Below are 20235 nucleotides of genomic sequence, written 5' to 3' on the forward strand. Positions count from 1 at the left end.
GCCACTGGTCAATAGCGGTATTGCTATTAATAGAAGTGCGGGATACAGCAGACACCCGGGCATATCTCACAATAGATCTACGATTCTGGTCGCAGTGAGGAAGTCCATACAGGAAAAAAAAAATCAAACAACAAACAACTGCTCAAAATAGCAGTTAACGCATTCACAAATATAGGAAAACTCCACACTTCCAACAATAACAGCCCGAGCCCAATAAGAATAAACGACACCAAAACCAAAATCACCGCATTCGGGGTAACAATGGACAACCAGCACTGCGTAGTCCATTCGGTGGTTCTGCCATATAAAATGAAACCAGGATCAACTAATCGTCCTTCTCCAGCTTCTAACCGAATCTCGGAATAGAACATCCAACGGTAAACGAAGATAAGAGCCTCTTACTGCTATCGCTAGGATTGCAACTGAAATTCGATTACCACTAGAACTGCATCAGAGCATCATCTTGCTAGGTCCAGTGGACTGCACAAAAGGATAGCGGTGAGAATTTTATCGCAAAGACCCATCGTTGAATATCAATAAGTTACATCTTTGTCGGCGACAGACCGTGCCATTCTAGTGAATAATATAGCCTGGAGCACTCATGTGATTGTAGTGTAGACAACCTATTATTATGGACCGAGAGACAAAGTTTTGTCATTTTCCGCTTTTGTCACATCATCGCCAAGTTACGATGGTGATCTTGTTTCGGTTCTCTCCCATCAATACTTTTCTCAAGCCTATAAACACAGCAATCAAGTTATTGATTCTAAAATATAAATGAGCTTTGTTACCCAGAAAACAATTTGCAGCTTGAACCATCCAATGTTTCAAAGTTTCCTTTAGGTTGAAGTCTAGCCCAGTAAGTAAAACAGAATCTTCAATCTCGCCCCATCATCATAGTGTCTGATTGCAGCACTTTAAATAACTCATACTGACTGCTCGAGTTTTTGTTTCCGCTCAATTGCTGCATACTACGCATAGCAATGTCGGGTGTGAAAATAAATAAATCAATTTAATGAAATATCTCATAATCGTTACCATTTGCAGCCGCAGTACCGAAAACATCCACGCTGCTGGGAATCACATCAACCACCGAATCGTCTTTTATCTGTTCTCTGATCTAGTCTGTACTAGTGCCGAGCAAACAAAATCATATCCAACCGTCCCAGGGCTGTTTCAGCTCTTGCTGGGACTGTCCGATATACGCCGTCTATTTGTTTAATAATATACTACGCAAACTACGTCTTCCATCTACGACTTATTCATTTAGCAAGTGGATGGAATTGCCTTTTCCCTTTCTAGGATGGTGAGATGGAATTCCACAGGAGGAGGTTTCATTTTCTATAATTTGCTACCTAAACAAAATCGTCCTACAAATGGGAATGTTAATATTGACGCTGTACGGTTAGACGAACAGTGGCCATTCAGTAACATTCGTAAAGTGATTTGACGAATTATTGTGAAAAACTAGACTGTGAATCTTTGGTTGGTTAAACAATTTCCAGATGAAAATGCCCGCCGATTGGCATTGCAGTGCCTGTTGGTACCTACGGTTGTGTGCGGCCTACATAGCAAATTAAATACACGGTACTTTGTAGAGTGAATCTTTGCAGCTGGATTTATAAACTCGATCAGAAAGACAAAATAAAAATGTTACAGAAGCTGTTGTTATGAGCGAAACCTTTCAAGTTATGTTTTGAATTTGATCCGGTGAGGTGTTGAATCAAACTTTGTTACTAACGAATCAGCTTCCCAACCAAATAAAATAGTATATAGAATAGTACAATAACAACCATTGTTAGAAACAACAACTGTAGACGAAAAATTAGGGATGGGCGAACGGCTCACGAGCCGTTCAAATGAACCGGTTCTTAGAAAAGAGCGAACGAACGAACGGCTAACGAAAAAGAGCCACGGTTCTTTGAGCGCACCAGAACTGATGGGTTCGCGCAAACCCAAAATTTACCGAGAAAACACGAACTGTCAACGCTCGTGAATCATTGTGAACCATGAGCCGTTCATGTGAGCCGGTTCGGAACGGTGAGAGAGCGGTTCAGAGCCGCTCTTGCAAAAGAGCCATTTCGCCCACCCCTACGAAAAATTTGTTAGACTTGTTTCAGAACATCTTCATTTCACAACTAGTCTTAATGATATATAGAGGATTCCATATTTTGAGTCTAGCTATTTCACATAAAATAGCATCCGCATATTTTTCTGCTGTCTTTATCACTCGGAATCACAGCTGCACGCACAGTACTTTGTCAAAAATCCACCTAACCGGTTGTTTGCTCGATTAATTTGACCTCGTTTGTGATCAAAGCTTTTCGGGGGGACAACGCTTTTAGCTCATATACATCCGAGTCGATGCAAGAGCTCCCCTCTTTCGGGTACGCACAGAGTGGCTGGACTCGAGTTTCCCGAGCGAAATGTTGTTAGCTGTCTGTCAGCAGCAGCAGGCAAGTGCCAAAGTGCTAGCAAATTGGTAAATTTCTTTGATTATCGGTCGGTGGCAGGTCAGAGTTCACCTGAGGGCTGCTAGAGACAGACTCGTTTGGTCGCACCACCATCGTTCAGAATATCTCAAGCTTTGCGGTCTATAATCTAATCGACCGGGGAGCGAATAAACCGTTTCGTATCCATCTGTGATGCTCTGTGAGTATCAGAAGCTTTACATTGATTGATTTCACCTTCAGCAACACTAGCTGCTAGAATAGATGATAAAAAATCACACTTCACCGCAGCTAGCAGGCAGATAGGCAAACACTGTGGGGAGAGATCTAAACCGAATCGTATTTCAAGTCAAGTGCAGATATTCAGTTGTGAGTCTATAAATTTCCGAATCAAGGCACATCAAAACGCAATGGCCTATCTAGGAACAGCAGCAGCCAGTAGCAGTGAATAGTCATGGGCTGTGTGCAATAGACCTACAGAATGACAAACAACCAGTCAAGATGATATAATTGATATAGTGGAAAATCAGGTTATGGTTAGCCTTTTCTAGTCACAGGATAGTATTCGATTTCATTGTGCATGGCCAGTTCTACACACTACGGCATAGTTCAAAGAGTATTTATTGTTCAAGTCCCTAATTGAAATGTAATAATTTCAATAATTTTACAAATGTTTTACGTGCTTGTTTTAGAGTACACTTAAAAGTTGTAATTTGTGTGAAGAAAAAAAAAACGGTAACTAAATTATAGCATTACAGTAGCCGCTGTATCCATCAACACTATAGTAAAGTGCTTTCGATTGCACCTTCGGTACAAGGTTTCCACTTTCCGTTTTCATCGTTTAGCCTATCGTCCTAATAGGATGGCGTTCAAAGATGTTGCAGCGTGGCGCACGTCAGCAGGAACACATCAGACCGTGAATATGAACGTTCAGCCTCGAACTGATCCTTTTACACGGGGCTTCCAAGGGAACCAGGCAGCCATGGCGTGCGAAAGCTCCATCAATTAATCATAATCGGAAAGAGGTTTCGCTCAAGATCGCCGTTCGCCTGCCGTTAGTTGAGAGGAAGGCAAGTGTTTCGGAACCGCTTTGAAACTATGGCTGCCGTTCCAGACGGTGAAGTTTGCCATTCACGAAGTTTGACATTAATTTAGTTCGCATCATTTGACAGCTCAACGTGTTTTGGGGCGGTATGAAAATAGCGTCTACGTGTGGAGTGAGTAGGTTGTGCAGGCTGAGGACTGAAGAAATCGAATTGTGAATTTTGGGATGATGAATAGCAGTTTTTCTTCTTTCGTTGAAATGTCTTGCTGCTGTCTGTCTATCATACATTTTTAATATGTATTTTACTATGAAACAGCATTTCATCTCCATGTTTCCAACGGGGCTTTTAAATTAGTAATGTGAGATTCGTTCCATACCTTTGTATTACAGGTTCAGTTTTGTCTGGTTTAAGAGATGTAGAGAAATTATTCAAAATATCATTGTGTTTTCCACCAGCGCACAATGGTAGATTTAGATTTGCGGCCAAAATTATTTTGTTGTTGTTAAATTGTTAGTTATTTACTGTAGGTGATTTTGTCATATATTGTAACAGGGTGTCGAAAACCTGGAAAATCTGGAAATGTCAGGAAATTCGTTTCCCCATCAGGAAAAAAAGTAGGAGGGTGGTATTCAAGACACGACCGCATGACGTTGGACTACGGTATTCTTATATTCCATTAAAACAAATAATAGAGAGAATTGCAACTCTAGTATTTGCTGCAATTTTATCTAACAGTGCATTTCTGGATGCTGAGACGTTAAAACGTTATAAATAATAATATATACTAAAAGAATGGATATCTTTTATTTAATCGCTGTCATTTCATACATATTCGAATCAACCCTTTGTTTGCTGCACTACCAAGACAATCATTTAATTGAGCGAATTGGTAAAATTTTCCTATCCAAGCAAAAAGCAAACTTTACGAAACTATCTGAAATTGGAGCCCAGAACGATTCAACCGAAAATTTTAAATTTGAAAATTGTTTGACATTTAATCGATAAAACTCATGCTAGGTTAGTTCCAGCCCAGCATATAACTTCATGTATTTGGAAAAAAAAACGTTTGGTTCAATAACTCAATATAGCAAGAGCTCAATCACACGTTTTTCGGTAGTTGTTATCAAGGTTTGGGCGAGTGACAGGAAAATATCTTAACTTCTTCAGTTGTGATTTAGAGCATTTCTAATTGTTTTGTTATTTTTCACGATAGCGACAAGTTTGTTTCTTTCTCTGTGTGCGAGAAACAAAATCAAAACCGCGCACCGAGAAACAAAACGAAAATTTAATGAATGCTCATTGAGAAAACTTGCAACTCTTTTTACCAATAACTTATGATACTCAAAAGAACCCGTTTTGATCTAAATCAAATTTCTAGTAAATAAGTGTTGATCATTCATAGGTAGTAATTTTTCCTCGATGAATAAAGACTGGTTGAAGAAGTTAAAATCGCTGCTGTAAAATCAAATTCACAACTGTGTTCGTTAAGACGTTTTAATATTTTCAATGACAATAATAATCTTCGATAAACACCCGCTATAGTTATTCACACACATGCTACAACTATCTAAACACGCGTTAAAACTATTCATACACACGCTGTAGCTATAGCTATCCATACACACGCTATTCCTTTCCATACATCCGATACAACTATCTATGCACACGCATAAGCTATCCAACCATGTGCTATTACTATCCATACATACGCTATAACTAATCATTACACACGCAGCAGCTATGCACACACAAGCTATAACTATCCGTACACACGCTGAAGATATACACGCAATAGCCATAATATGCTACACATGCTAGTGTCTTACACACGCTATAGCTAGCCATACACACGCAACAGCGCCATCCCTATCATCGCAAATGTCATAGCAATACAGATGCACATACGCTATATGTGCACACTGCACACACACCCAATGTTTTCACCCAACGATATCTGAATTGGATTACCGCTGGTGGGGTCCAACTCAGATCGAAGGAGCACCGAACTGAATGAAGAAATGCAGCTTCCCACTACCTCCGCCGCTGCTGCCTGATACCACCGCTCTGGTTCTGCTGCAGCTCAGTTTGGCCGCTGGAATCAGCCACCGCTGCTGATTATACAAGACCGGCCTGGTGGCCTTTCACTTGTTAACTGATGACTGCTATGAGACGACACAGGCTATTATATAGCCCAAAGCAAAAATCCATCCGCGAGCAAACAAGAAGCGAGCTTGTGATTGGTTGAATGTGCACGACTTTTAATACAACTTTTAACTAGTTTAGTATCGAAAACATATTTAAATTATTATATGACAATCTTGAGCAATATTTCCCCTATCAATCAAGCCATTGGTGTTTAGAATCTGTTCAGTGGTAATGATAAAAGAAGCATTTTAAAATGGTGTTGAAACACCTGTTGCAGCTACCGAAAGCGAGCTCGTTATTGGTTGAAAGCTGTGAGACTGTTTACAAAGTCAGATCGGTTGTATCCGTTAGTGTCGACTGTGCTTGTGAAGAGAGGTGGTGATTGGTTGCTCGGTATGATTTAGACAATCGATGTGATTTATCAATTTTTCAATAGTGTATCTCGAACAATAGGTTATTTTTGTTACATAAATTCAACCGTAAAAGAATTTCTGATCGGTTGATGCCTAAACCTCGAAATTCTGAAAAGAAATGACTGATATATAAGCGCTCAAAACCTGACCACTTTTCCCTGGTTTTCCCCGGTTGAATTACTAGATTTTCAAATTCAGGTGCCTAACTTCGATATAGACGTTAGTCCAACGTCAACAGGGAATATCAGGGAAAACTGAAAAATAATCAAGGGAAAAATTTTAACCGAAACGCGATTCTATTTTAAATGGATTCCTAGCATTAAAACTGATTTTTTTAGCATAGAAAGCTAACTCGAGACCGCTACTGTTCGGTTGCATGACGATCGAATACATTTTTCACTGTGATTTCTGAGTTTTGCGTCTATCTACGTCGCACTTTTTTGTGCCAAATGCTGAGAAATATCAGGGAAATTGAAGTTATATTCCAGGGAATTTAGTTTTGATAATAAATAATATAATATAATAATTATATATAATATAATAAAGTAATGTAGTGACAAGGGGCTGACCACAAACCACGTGAATTGAGGCATATCTTAGTTTTTGTTCGAAATTCACGAATAGTACGAATAATTTTACGCATTCTCAATGGATTCTGGACCAAATTGGTGTGATATACCAAGAATTTCGTTAATTAAACACCCAAAAATTCAAAATATACCGCAAAATAAAATACTTTTAATCATGTTTTCCTACAAAAACGCGAATTTTTCCGCAAACTTTTAGCGTTGATTTTTGAGGAACGGTGCCTAGGTGCACCCGCAAACTGAGAATACTGACTGGAACAATTCCACAAAAAATGTCCCAGTTTTAATTTTTTTTTAAATTGTCATTTTTGATTTGGCTGAAATTTTGCATAGACGTTTATATAGGCAAAAGATGCAATTTTTTGCTATTTGTTTAATTTTTTGGAACACGATTATTTTTTGAGAAAATATTAAAAAATGCTATTTTCCAGCCATCCTCAGAAAAACTATTTTTTCGTGTGCATCACCGTGTAGATCCCTCTAACTTCTATGTTCTATAGAAGCAGGGGCGACTCGTGGCTGTTGAACCTACTTGTTCAACTAGATATTCTGAAAATCAGAGTTTGGGGAAGTAATTAAAATTTTATCCACGAATAAAAACCAAGTAATTCCCTTTGTTAATATTTAAAAATAAAACTGAAAAATAAGTAAATAAAAGCATGAATTTGGATTTTAGATTCATTTTTGCCTGACGTCCACATGTGCATTGCACAGGTTGCACCTATGGACGAGTCGCCCCTGTATAGAAGTTAGAGGGATCTATTTTTGATAGCTTCTCAAACATATGTCATGTTAAAAAAAATTAAACAAAAAGCACAAATGGCAGCATGCTGATATCTCTCACATATTGCAACCAGAAAAATCCTAAAATGTAAATAACGATATTTAATGCCTTCTCATAGAAAACTTTATGTTGCTTGCAATATGTGAGAGATAGAAACATGATGTCTTCTGTAAAGTTTCTTGTTTTGAGATCACCTAATACTTTGCCTAAGACACCAAGCGTCTATCTTTATCTAATGAAAAAGTAAATATTCTATCTCACTTTTAGGAGGATTGATCACCCAGCTTTCTACATCAAAAGATGCGTTTTCAAATATTTTGAAACTTCTCCGAACATATTATACGGTTATAATAAACATTTGTATCACTATTCAATTATTCGCACGAAAACAGCAAGATGTAACAATGTGCATCGGTTGAATTTTTAATGTAAACTACATCCAGAATGATGTTATTCTACACAGAATTATGAAAAAAATCTAAAATATTGAAGCGTAATAAAAAATCAGTTCACCCTGACCTTTTTTTTAATGAAATGTTTTATGATGATAAAATCGGGTGAAAAATGTGATAAAATCGGGGGCAGATAAAATCGGGTACTGATATAATCGGGTGATTACTGTATATCCTAAAATATTTTTTCTCAGCTTTCCAATGCATGGTTGTGTCAAATTGAAAATCTGTGGTTGCGAACTTGCTCAAAAAACAAGTCTTTCTGATGAAATCCAAGATGGCGGCAAGATCTTTCCGCTTTACATGATAGCTCTATCGTTTTTCTTTGAAATGACGTACTTGTTGTAGGGGGTTCAATGACAAATTCTAGAGAAATAAATCAATGAAAAGAATTGCTCAAGATTTAACTTTCCTAAAAACCGTTTAACCGCTTTGTGCCGAGGCAGGCATTCCAATGGTACAGTCTTTTTTTCTGCCTTCCGGGAATATTTTTTGTTGTTGCTATTTGTTCGTGATACCTATCCGCGCTGGCAGTCCGTGGTCACATTGAGAACGTATTTGCAACAGAGCATCACAAAAGGAAATGAAAAATGTAATCCGTGTGTCGATTCGGTATTATTTGGAGGATATTTTCGGGATTGCGAATGTAGAAAAGGGAAGAAGCTGTTTTTTATAAAGACGTTCGTGTCCGCTCCACACAAACAGCCCGTTTCGGTAATAGCCCAAATCCACCGGAGACATTGTCCTTCTTTTTTTATTTGCCTATGTTTGATTTCATGTGCCAACTGTTAAAAATGGATGTGGGAAGAAGAAGCGTATAGACTGCTCGGCACCTTACCGACAGCCGTGCAAAAAAAAGCAAACTCGGCAATAGAGCGACTGTGCGCTGAAGGATGTGTGTATCGCATACCGAAAGTTATATACAATATACAACCATACATGTTATCGTCTTATTCCCATTATGGTAACAGTAAAGAAAAAAAAATATTCGTGTATGGGGAACTAGACGCCAACATTATACTCGCAATATATTTTATCTATCGGCTGTCTTTATTTTTCCAATACCAACACTATCATAGAGGGACGCTCTCGGATGTCATAAAAAACTGTCATCGCTCAAAACATTTTTCTCCTGACTGGAGGTGTCCATCAATATGAACTAGCCAAAGTGTTTTTTTTTTCATATTTTCACTACTTTTAATCATTTAGGCACAAAAATATCCTTTTTCAAAGACCTCATGTCACCAGTGGAACGGTTCCAGCGAGAATTACTCACTTATAAAATATTGCAAAGTTTGCGTTTCGTTTTGTCCTGTTCGAAAGCTTTTTCAACTCAACTGTCATGAATAAAAGAAGTTTGCGATCAGTGTTGATAGGACGTCAACAACTAATATAAAAATGAAATAAGAAAATAAAGATATTTTTTTCGATTATTACACGGGCTGGTAATAGGGTTTGCAATATTCTCGAGAAATGCATTCCCGGGAAACGGGAATAAAAAATCTTTTTTCTCGGGACCCTGGAATGAAAAACATTTTGTTGGCAAAATTAGATAGCAAATGAAGTTTATTTCTAGTGCTCAAGTTAATTTTTAGACGGACTTCGGTAAAATCACTATGAATCTTTATAAACATTTTTTAAGTGTTTATTGAGCTTTTTAGAGAATTGACTGAAGCGTGTCTGAAGGCGGCAGTAGGCACTAGAGGGTTAATGGAAGGAAACAAAAATTGCTTACAAATTATTTATTATAAATTCGTATGACAAACTAATTAAAAATAACATTTTTGAGTTCACATCAGAAATTTGCAATAGATTTACCTTTTCAGTTCCATTCTAAGGGAACAAGCCGATAGACCATAGAAGGGTTCTGGTCATATGAACTGATGAGACGATCCAAGTCTTGCCAGTTCATCGGCTCTTTCGTTTCCATCTATTTCACAGTGACCAGGAACCCAATATAAGTCTACTTGATTATTACAACCCAGGGGTTTGAAGTGATTGAACACACTCCCTCTATTAGATTTGGATTTAATTCTCATTGGTTTTGGATTGAATTTGAATTGGAATCGGTGAGATACAGATTGGAATATTTTGGAATGAAGATTAATTGGATTTGATCAGAATTTGGATAGGACTCAGATTGAATTTGTTTGAAACTAGCAGATTTTTCAGAAAATAGACTCGATTGACGTGAGCAAATTGTTCATATTTAAGTAAGTTAGTTTTTATTTATATTTGTTTAATCATCTCACAGGTGTTGTGTAGAATCTGATTGATTCTTGTATAAAAATTAGAAATCACATCACACCTCTCTAAAAAATTTTCAAAAAAAAAAAACATCGATTACACAGTGCAAAATTTTTTTTGCCTTGGCTTCTATTTATAGTTTTTTGATGTATTTTGACGCAAAAACAAATTTCTATGAGTTTGAACACATTTCACTTTGAGGGGTAACAGTGGCGCCTTTTGAATTTTTGAAAAATCAGGAATTTTCGATGTTTTTTCGATACTATTTTGTTTTGAAGCCAAATATCAAAATTCTAAGAGTTTGTTCACATATTAGCATTTCCCAACCCTTCTTTGAAAAAAAAAACAGATCGCAGGAACAGGATCAGAGAGAAAAGGGACCAAAACTGAGCTCAAAACGGTGATTCTACGAAAACGGTTTCAGCATGGTTTTAGTATATTTCACAAAGCGAAATAATATCGAGTATATATGAGCATTAATGGTAATGCGCTGACATCTAAAAGTGGCAGTCAAAATCTGTCTTATATTGAGTATAAAAGTCTCAGGAATCGATTGGTATGTGTCTGATTCACTTAAATCGTCAGCAACATGTGAATTTTGCCCCAACTCCCCCATAATACTAAAATAGGTTTATCTCGACGTTAGATAATCTTATTTGAAATCTGTTCAATGTTATATTTATTATGTAAGCGATACTCAAAGATACAATAACGATTTGCCTTTACGTGATCCTCCCCCTTTTGCGGAGAGGGGGTCGCATTTTTGGGTCAGGACCGGTCAAAACATAAAAATCTCGCTTCAGCTATCAGACAGAATTATCGCGTTGTCGATAAAGATAAATGCGACCCCCTCCCCGCCAAAAGGGGATCTTTGAGTATCGCTTAAACAATTGATATTACAATCAACAGATTTCAAATAAGTTAATCTAACGTCGAGATAAACCTATTTTAGTGTTGTAGGGAAATTGGGGCAAAATTGACATATTGCTGACATTTTACGTGTTTCAGACACCTACTAATCGATTTTTGAGACTTTTTCCCTCAATATAAGACAGATTTTAACTACCACTTTCAGATATTAGCACATTATCATTAATGCTCGATACTCGATATTATTTCACTATGTGGAATATACTGTTGCCCCTTAAGGTGAAATGTGTTCAAACTCGGGGAAATTCGTTTTTGCGTCAAAATACATTAAAAAATTATGCATAGAAGCCGAGGCAGAGGATAAAGTAGATTGTGCAACAAACTGTGTTTCTTAAGATTGATCAATTGATTTCAATGATCAGTATCAATAGGATTTCGGCATTGAAGATTGTAGTTTGTTTTGGTTTTCAGTGTACATGAATCACTAATAATAGAAATAAATCATTTTTCACATCCATTGTTCCTTATTACGCTGTTTCAACTAACGAGCAATCGATAGTCATTAAAGACGACATCATCGATCACATTATATCTAATGACCATAACAGATTAGATTGATTATGGTAATGGTCAATTAATCACCTATGTAACGAACAGCCAGACTATTGTGATACCATCGCGCTCAAAAACCCGACTTCCGAATAAATGATTAATTTATTTGTGGGCGACGTCTCTTTAACTAGACTTTACAATGATATACAAACTGAACTGAATATTGGATGAGATTAAATAAATTCTTCTCCTTAAAGACTGCCCCGAAATGTCATCCAGTGTTGAAGAGCTCGTGGCACGCAATACGAATGTGCTCAGCCTGATGATTTATGATGAGAGATTCATCGTCCTTTAAGCGAACGCTACGTGGTATCAGCGGAAAATTTTTAACAAGTTTATTAGAAATGTTCTAACCACCAACTGAGGCTGCTGCTGGGATATGAGCAAGCTGCGAGCGTTCCGTCGCGTACATCCATTAATTATCATTATCGCATTATGATAACATGAGCTCATTGTTCTTAGCGTTATTCCACTTGATTACGTTCCGTTTTGGAGTCCGTTTGCTTGAGCTAGAACCAACCGAGAGATACCTCGGATCATTAACCATGCACACTTGAGTTTTTTGTGCACAGAGAATCAAGTCCGAGGATTATTAAAAAAAGGAAGCATTTATTTTATGATTTCCGAGATTGTCGAATGTCGAATCAGGATAATTAGCCTTCAACAGATAATTGAGTTTTGATTTAAGGATAATTTTTAAAATGCTGCTTAAGAAAAAACAACACCCCTAATAAGCTCTCACGTTCTAGCGCTTGGTTGTTAATTAGCTGTTCAAATGACTTCAACAGGATCGGATATCATTGTTTTCAATTTGTCGAGTAAATGCGGTATTATGCAGCACAAAAGAGAAAACAGATGCGGGGCGAATTGTAATTTTAGTATGCAGATAATAATCAGGATTTCATTTTTATAAGAGGCTATTAAATTTCATTTTGAACCGAAACGGAAAATCGGAATTAGGCTACATGTATGAGTTAACGGACAATCAAGCGTTCGCAGAACCACTCACAGGATTGAGGAATCAATTTTCAACTAATCAGGATATTGCCTAATGCGCTGATGATAATTCAATTAAACACAACGCTGGTGTGCTAGTTGCTCTAAATTTAGCCGATCGAGTTAATTAGATAATGCACTAAAATAATAGATTTGGATTGCTTATGAACTGGATAAACTAATAATTGTGAACTTGATGTAATTCAAAGCCTATTGAAATTGATACTGCATTATTAAACAGCATAAGACACAATGCAACAGATCGTCGGGTATTTGTTCATCAAATTCCATTATGTCATAGTTTACAAAAATCTTGTCAAAACACAACATACCGTGTAGCCAAACCAAGTGCCCGTGCGATATGACCATTAAATTCCACTTGTTTGTCTGACATCTTCCAACACCTTCCGTACACTGATGGGGGGTTACGAGTCATAAATCACAATGAAATGACTCAATTAATTAAAAATTTCAATCGTGCCCTTCTTCTTCGAAAAAGGAAATGTTTTACAGTGTTCGCGAGCTGGCCGATGAAACTGCTTGAAACATATACCGATGTATCATCTCCCCGTAATGTTTTTGCTCACCGGAGCATAAACAATAACATCATGAGAATCAAGCTTAATCCATCCGTAGCGCACAGAAACAATCAAACCGCCGTGAGGCAAGTGATGAAAACCGTCAACTTTCCGGTGAAGTAATCTAACAACAACAAACACACCGGCGTTCGTGTGTTCAAACCGTGGAAAATGACGAGGTCAAAGGTCTTCGAAACCGTTTGAGATGCTCTGTTTCGGACTGCTTTCAATATTTTTCCATTGCCCCGTGTTGTTCATGGTAGATAAAAAATAATTCGAAGAATAGCTGTCGCCATCCATGATACAATTTTTGATGATAACAAAATGTGGCATGATGAAACTCGCCTCAAATTGTGTTAAATCGTGGCGGCATTCGCAGACCCTTCGTTGTATAAACCTATCAAACATGATAATGTTCTACAGAACATAACAGTCTGTCATGGATACTTTACGAGTGAACTAATTTTCCACTTGTAAGACTCCGATCCTCTTGGAGTTGGGAAACACGACCCAAACGTCACGTGCTGTTACTTCGTGCCTGACTGTCAGCTGTAAAAGCGCGCGGGATGGATCATAACATCACAGGGAGTTGCAACAGGTGCGATGATGGGAGAGGCGAGGCTCTCGTCTTGAACAAACACCTCGCCGTACCACGCGGCCGTATTTGGTTCCAGTCCATCCTAAGTTACAAGGCGCTCTCGTTTGTTTTGGAACTGGAAATCCAATTAGCGAAATGAATTTTACGCGCCTCGTGAATTTTACATCATGCAGCGGCAATTTTCTACCTTGCGCCGATTTATCAGCTCAGAGGTTTTCGTCCCTGATGCGAAATTGTTTTGTGATAGAAGGTGGAGCTCTATTCGTATATCATGCACAAAAAAGTTGCCAGCTTAAATTATAATACATTAATGACACTCAGTAATAGCAGTAAATAATTCATGTGCACTTGATTACTGTTCTGGTTGAGCTCCATCGATCAAAAGCCTAATATGTACTTCAATCCCAGACAGATTATCGAAAACAATGGGCAGTGAGTAGAATTTATCGTCCTACTACTCGATGTTCGACTTTGTGAATGTAGCTTTGTGACATTTTAAGCCGATTTACTGCCCCTTTTACTTGTATGATTTAAACCAGGTTTGTCAGCAGAGAGCAAACTGGAATCAGGAGGACATATACATACATACAAATAGATGGATAATTCAACCTCGTTCACCAGCGGTCACGTATCATCATGTTTCACCATACTGTGACAGCCTCTTGCTTACTGTCAGACACCCCCGGTTTTCACTTTCAAATAGGATTATTCGGACATAGATTCGAACAAATAGGCGACACATAATGCAATCGCTCAGTGCAGGGTCATCTGTCGCAACATCGACGCCAAAACTTGTGTAATCCTCTAGGACAAAGAGAAATTAATTGACTCCAGCCTCTATCGCCACAAAGTGGCCATAATCGTCGGTTTCTGGTTACACTGTTAAAGCTTGCGCTTGGGAAGTTTTGGTGAGGTTTTGGATTGAAAATTGGAGTAGTCATAATATCCAATAATAGTAACAAAGTATATTGAAATCATATTGCAGCAATAGGAGATGAAGGATTGCGTTTTTACGGTAACAGTACCAAAAAATGAAATCTACAACTAATACAAATGAAAGCACATAATGGTTTCTAGCACATAAAGGGAAAAATATATACAATTTCACACCGTTAATAATGCACAATACAGAATCGTTTCAGGTCATGTAAATTTGTACGTTTAGGGGCCATCCACATGCCACGTGGACAGATTTTTAACGATTTTGAACCCCCCCCCCCTACCCCTTCGTGGACAACTGTCCATATAAATTCTAAAAAAATTGTATGGACCGTGGACATTAGCCAAACCCCCCCCCCTCCCCCAAAGCTGTCCACGTGGTATGTGAATGGCCCCTTATTGATATAAACTTAAAGCTTCGAATATAAATATGCATGCAAATTCACAATATTTTCATTTACATTGCATGTGAATATAATGCCACACGGAATATTACATGGTTTTCAATGCTATATTTATGTGCATTTAAAGTAATGTAATTTTTCTTTACTGTGTAATTTCTGTTGAAGGGCACTAAATCAAGTAGTGTCCTTCAACAGAAATTATTTATTACCTGCCGGTTTAATAACCTAATTTTGCACTTTCGTAGCACCAAGTTAAGTCTTGATGTTTTTTTCTTGGAAGGAGAAACAGTTTATTTGGGTCTCTGAAATCCCAGGTTTCTATTCCATTTTGCAATTATATGTGTTATCACGGAATAACATTTGGTAGTCCACCAACTCTTGCACAGCAAATAGCCGTTTAGATAATTCACTGTCAATAAGGTTATAGAACATTTTGTCATATCTGTAGTCAATTGATTTTCGGAACACCAGTCACAGAAAAGGTCAATGTACCTCTGAAGTTCACAGCAGTTTTTTACAGATGTTATTGATAAATACAGTTTAGTTTACAATCATTTTCGTAAATCAACCATGGCGGTGAAGCAAGACAAATATCACTGAAAAATAGTAAGAATACTAACGATCCAAGGTAGCTTCCCTGAAGCACACCAGATACGAAACTGTAGGACTCGGCAATTTTGTATCGATTTGGCTTAATTTTTTTTACTGAATAGTAAGGCGTACTATGACGGATAGAATAAGCTTAAATTAATAGTAATATAATAATTCTCAGTACTCAAGTGTACTATGACGGATAAAAGTTCTTATCAAAGATACAGAGAAAATTACGTTTTTCAAGACAAATGATTGAAAAGTAACGAAAGCCAATTAAACGGGCCAGATGATCAACTTTCGACGGGGAAGGTGACAACCTCAGCTTTTTTGCAATTTGTACAGTATAATCGTCAGACCTCTTAGATGGTCTCCAGGTACGATGTTGGCCTTACAAGCCAGTAGTCGTACGTTCGAGTCTCGGCTCGGGAGAGACAGTTAGTGTCGCAAGAATCGTAGCGCTAGCTCCGTAATTGTCCTGTACCCTAAACAGCTGGCCGCGAAGTCTGAACACAAGAGAAAAAAAACAAGATCGAGTTCCAAATCGGAATGTAGCACCAAAGCTTTGCTTTTACAGTATAATCTTTATCGATTAATTTGTCATATTTTACTTTTAGCTTTGATTTAAAATTTGATGTTAATTTTCTGATATTGTGAAGTTAAATCTAAAATAAGCAAGTCTATAGAGAATACCGGTGGAAGCAGCGAACCGATGTTTAATGATGGAGAAACACACCAGTTGTCGCATATTAGCGTAGAGAATGATATTACGAAGAATTAGAAATGAAAAAGTTAACTAGCCCAGATCAATTATCAAACCAACTCCTGCAACAGTTTCAGCAGGAATTTGTGAGACCTCTTACATGGTTATTCAGCTTCTCGCTTGCTCCCGGTCATTTTCCGTCAATTCTAAAAATTTCGCAAATTATATCCGTGCATAAAAAGGGTTATGCTATGAAGTAGAAAATTATCGTGGGATTGCATTCTAATTTTTCAAACAGATTTTCATACGTATCAATTGCTCCATGTGTCAAATCATGTCAGGTGGATGGAATATGGTATGTAGGAGTGAATTTTGGAGTTTACAAATTATTTCAGTATAAAATCACAAAACTACGTATTTTTATAAAAAATCAAACAACAAAACCGTTCTTCAAATTTTAAGCTCTACATTTTTGCGGTAAGGTCTCTCGACTCCATACGTGATGAAATATTTATTCTAGCATGCAAACGTTTTGAGAAAAACCAGTTTAAATTCACCAAAGTACGTATTTTCATGGAAACCTAATTTTCTCAGTCTCCCACGGTAGGTTTCAACTTAGCTCTTCAATTCTCAAGCTCTATATTTTAAGAGTAACGTTTTCTGAATCCAAAGATGTTGAAAGATTTATTCTAGCATGCACAGATTCAGAGAAAATCAAGTTTTCATAAGAACTCGTACTTTAGCGAATTCAAACTCGTTTTTCTCTAAACTTGTGCATGCTAGAATAAATCTTTCAGCATCTTTGGATTCAGAAACGTTACTCTAGAAATATAGAGTTTGAAAATTGAAGAGCCAAGTTGAAACCAACTGTGGAAGACTGAGAAAATTAGGTTTCCATGAAAATACGTACTTCAGTGAATTTGAACTCGTTTTTCTCAAAATATTTGCATGCTAAAATGAATGTTTCATCGCGCATTGATTCAGGAGACCTTACTTCAAAAATGTAGAGCTTAAAATTGAAAGAACGATTTTCTTATTTGATTTTTTATGAAAATACGTATTTTTGTGATTTTGTACTGAAATAATTTGAAAACTCCAAAATTCACTCTTACATACCATATTTCATCCACCTGACATGATTATGATTTGATACATGGAGCTATTGATACGTATGAAAATTACCAGTGTTTGCTCAATCTGTTTGAAAAATTAGAAAAAAACACAGACATATTTGCGTCTCACAAAAACGGGGAGGGGTCCAGAGGGGTGGCACCTTCACCAAAACTTAGAGCAACTATTCCCCTTGAATAAAAGTTTAAGTTTTCCCAAATCGGCGGTTCCAGTGCTGAGAACGAGCATTTTCGAAAAACAAGTTCCGTCCCGGGTCTTTACGCGTTAAAAACAAATTATCGAGAGCGTCATAGAAACATTAAGTTTTGTTTATCAGTGCGGATCAGTGAGGATGAAGAGTAGAAACCATAAAAAATGACGTTTTGACTTGGTACGAATATTTCATTCACTTAGACTATTTTGAAGGATTTGATAAATGATACTATGTTATCCGAGTCATAACAACTATAGTGAAATTTTAGGAAATAAAAAAATAAACTTAAGGCTAAATTTCGCATGGACGTCGAGTGGACCAATTTTACTATGTTTTTCAACATATTTTGCAAAATTTTAACGTTTGTCAGTGACGCAACAGTTTGAAGCATTGCATATCTCTTGTTTCAGTTTAACGGCCCGTTTTTTTTACTAACACAATTTCTTCTTATTGTTTTCAGCCATGTTGATTTCACCCCCGCCAACGCCAGAGAACGCCCGTATCTGCCTGGTGGGCTCGGTTGCCCACGACAAATCCACTCTGTCCGCGGCGCAATCCTTCAAAGTACCGATCGTTCTGTCGGAAACTGGCACCGAATACATATCGGACAGCAGCTTTGTCACCTACTTCGTCCTGGAGCACTTCGAGGGCCCGGTTTATGATGCAATTTATCGCTCCAAGCACAGGTGAGTCGAATGTGTGCTGTTACTCGTAACCAGAGAATTGTTATTTTATGAATCCATTCGGTAAATTCGAACATAAATTAGGCGGCTTGTCACAACAAAATTGCAACAAAAAACCACCAGCTTTTTTATTTCAACATATGGTATATAATTAAAGAGCGTTCCAAAACCAGAGCAGATTCATTCATGTTTGAGTGTTTTAATTACAAATTTTGGCACACCCAATGCAATGGAAAATTTCGGGTTGAATTCATTTCGACTTTTTCGCTAGTCGGCTGTTAAACTTTGCACTCAACAAAAGTCCCATTAAAAACCGTGGTTTGGTACGCTACACATAACTACAGACTTAACTACAGACTATTAGTTGAATCATAGCTTGTAGAATCCGTTAAAATTTCGGTGACCTGTGGTGAGTGGACAGCGTCTTGCAGCAATTAAACAGGAACCCTCAGAAAGTTTTTTTGATAGTGGCTTAAAATTTGAGAGAGCTATTATGAAAAGGTGTGCAATTCTGAAGTTAGTTGTGTTATTTAGGGCCTTTTAATATTTGTCATTTGAGTCGCTGAAGTTGTTGGGATTGGAAAAAGGTTTTTGGAAAAAGGAAGCGTTTTCCTGTAGTAACTTTGTTCAAGTGGAAAGCCAGCATGGAAATCTTCACACTTCACTAATGCACTAGCGTCCATCTCAGCATATGTAATCGTCATTCGATCAGTAAACCGACCAGATAAACAATTAATTTAATGATTATTGGAATTGCACCCATCTGGCGTCCAGAGTCCCATTCGCACGTACGTACCGTACGACGCGCGAACCTCCCGCTAGTGTGCTTTACAGTGTGCCCGTGCGAGGAGGATGCACTTATGAAATCGCTTTTCGCCTTGCCGTGTGTGGCATGTATTGGCCATAAATTTCAGTTCCAGCATGTGACACCGTGTTGCAGTGCGTTGAAAATATTTCGCGCCTCGACTGCATCGAGCACATTTATCCTATTTGCTACCGAGAGGGTCGCTCGGTACAATTCCGTGCCTCGAGTGATTTTACAGAGTGCAGTTGATTATTTTATTGGTAAATTTATTGCCTGTTGACCAACTGATTCTGTCGCCAGAAATCCGGCCAGAGTCCTAAGTGTGTGGCAGGGAAGGGTCAATCTGATAGCGCGGAGTTGATTTGAAACTTTAGCATGCCCTGGACATCAGTAATGGTGCGACCGGTGGAAGGAGAAATTTATTGGATGCTCGAATTTGGTAACCTGAGTTGAATTTTCAACTGGTAGTAGTATTGATGCTCTTTGTCAGACGGTAAAATGCACTTCGTTGTGATTGCAAATAAGTTAAATTTATTATCAGCTTTATTGATGCATATCTGAGTCTTTCAAATTTGTTGTTGAAAGACTGTGGTATATTACGTCGATAAAAAGTATAAGTAGCAAAAAATTGAAAAAAAAGGAATAGAAATGATTCAGTGGATTTTGTGAAATCTCGAAATTCTAGAAATAGCAGATTTTGTTTTGCAAAATTTAGGTTACAATTCAATTAAGTGATTTTCGCGAGTTTACTTACATTATTCATCTTGAGAAGTTACGATGCAAAAGCAAATTGATGCTCAGTGAGTCTAGTAAGTTTTTAGGTATTGTATGAATTTTCGTAATGCTTGTTTGACATTCCTTCATTACTTTGTCAGTTTGCTCTCTCGAAGCAAAAAAAAAAAACATGCCTATTATATTCATTGATTCACTTCTTTGGGTACCTATCGTCCTGCGACAACACCCTCGCAATATGTTGCGGTAGACAGCTGCAATCTCGTTTATAAAGAG

General features: G+C 37.6%; 1 protein-coding gene across 3 annotated transcripts in view; it reads left to right on the plus strand.

The window, feature by feature from the left end:
* The window catches only part of LOC129723497 (protein ECT2), a 96151-nt gene that overhangs the window by 46613 nt on the left and 29303 nt on the right, over positions 1 to 20235 (plus strand). For all 3 annotated transcript variants that reach the window (XM_055677751.1, XM_055677749.1, XM_055677752.1), the window contains exon 2: positions 18200 to 18425. In XM_055677751.1, coding sequence (XP_055533726.1) covers positions 18200 to 18425 — 226 coding nt within the window. The remainder of the gene's footprint in view (positions 1 to 18199; positions 18426 to 20235) is intronic.

The sequence above is a fragment of the Wyeomyia smithii genome, chromosome 2 (genome assembly GCF_029784165.1).
Source record: "Wyeomyia smithii strain HCP4-BCI-WySm-NY-G18 chromosome 2, ASM2978416v1, whole genome shotgun sequence".
NCBI lineage: Eukaryota > Metazoa > Arthropoda > Insecta > Diptera > Culicidae > Wyeomyia > Wyeomyia smithii.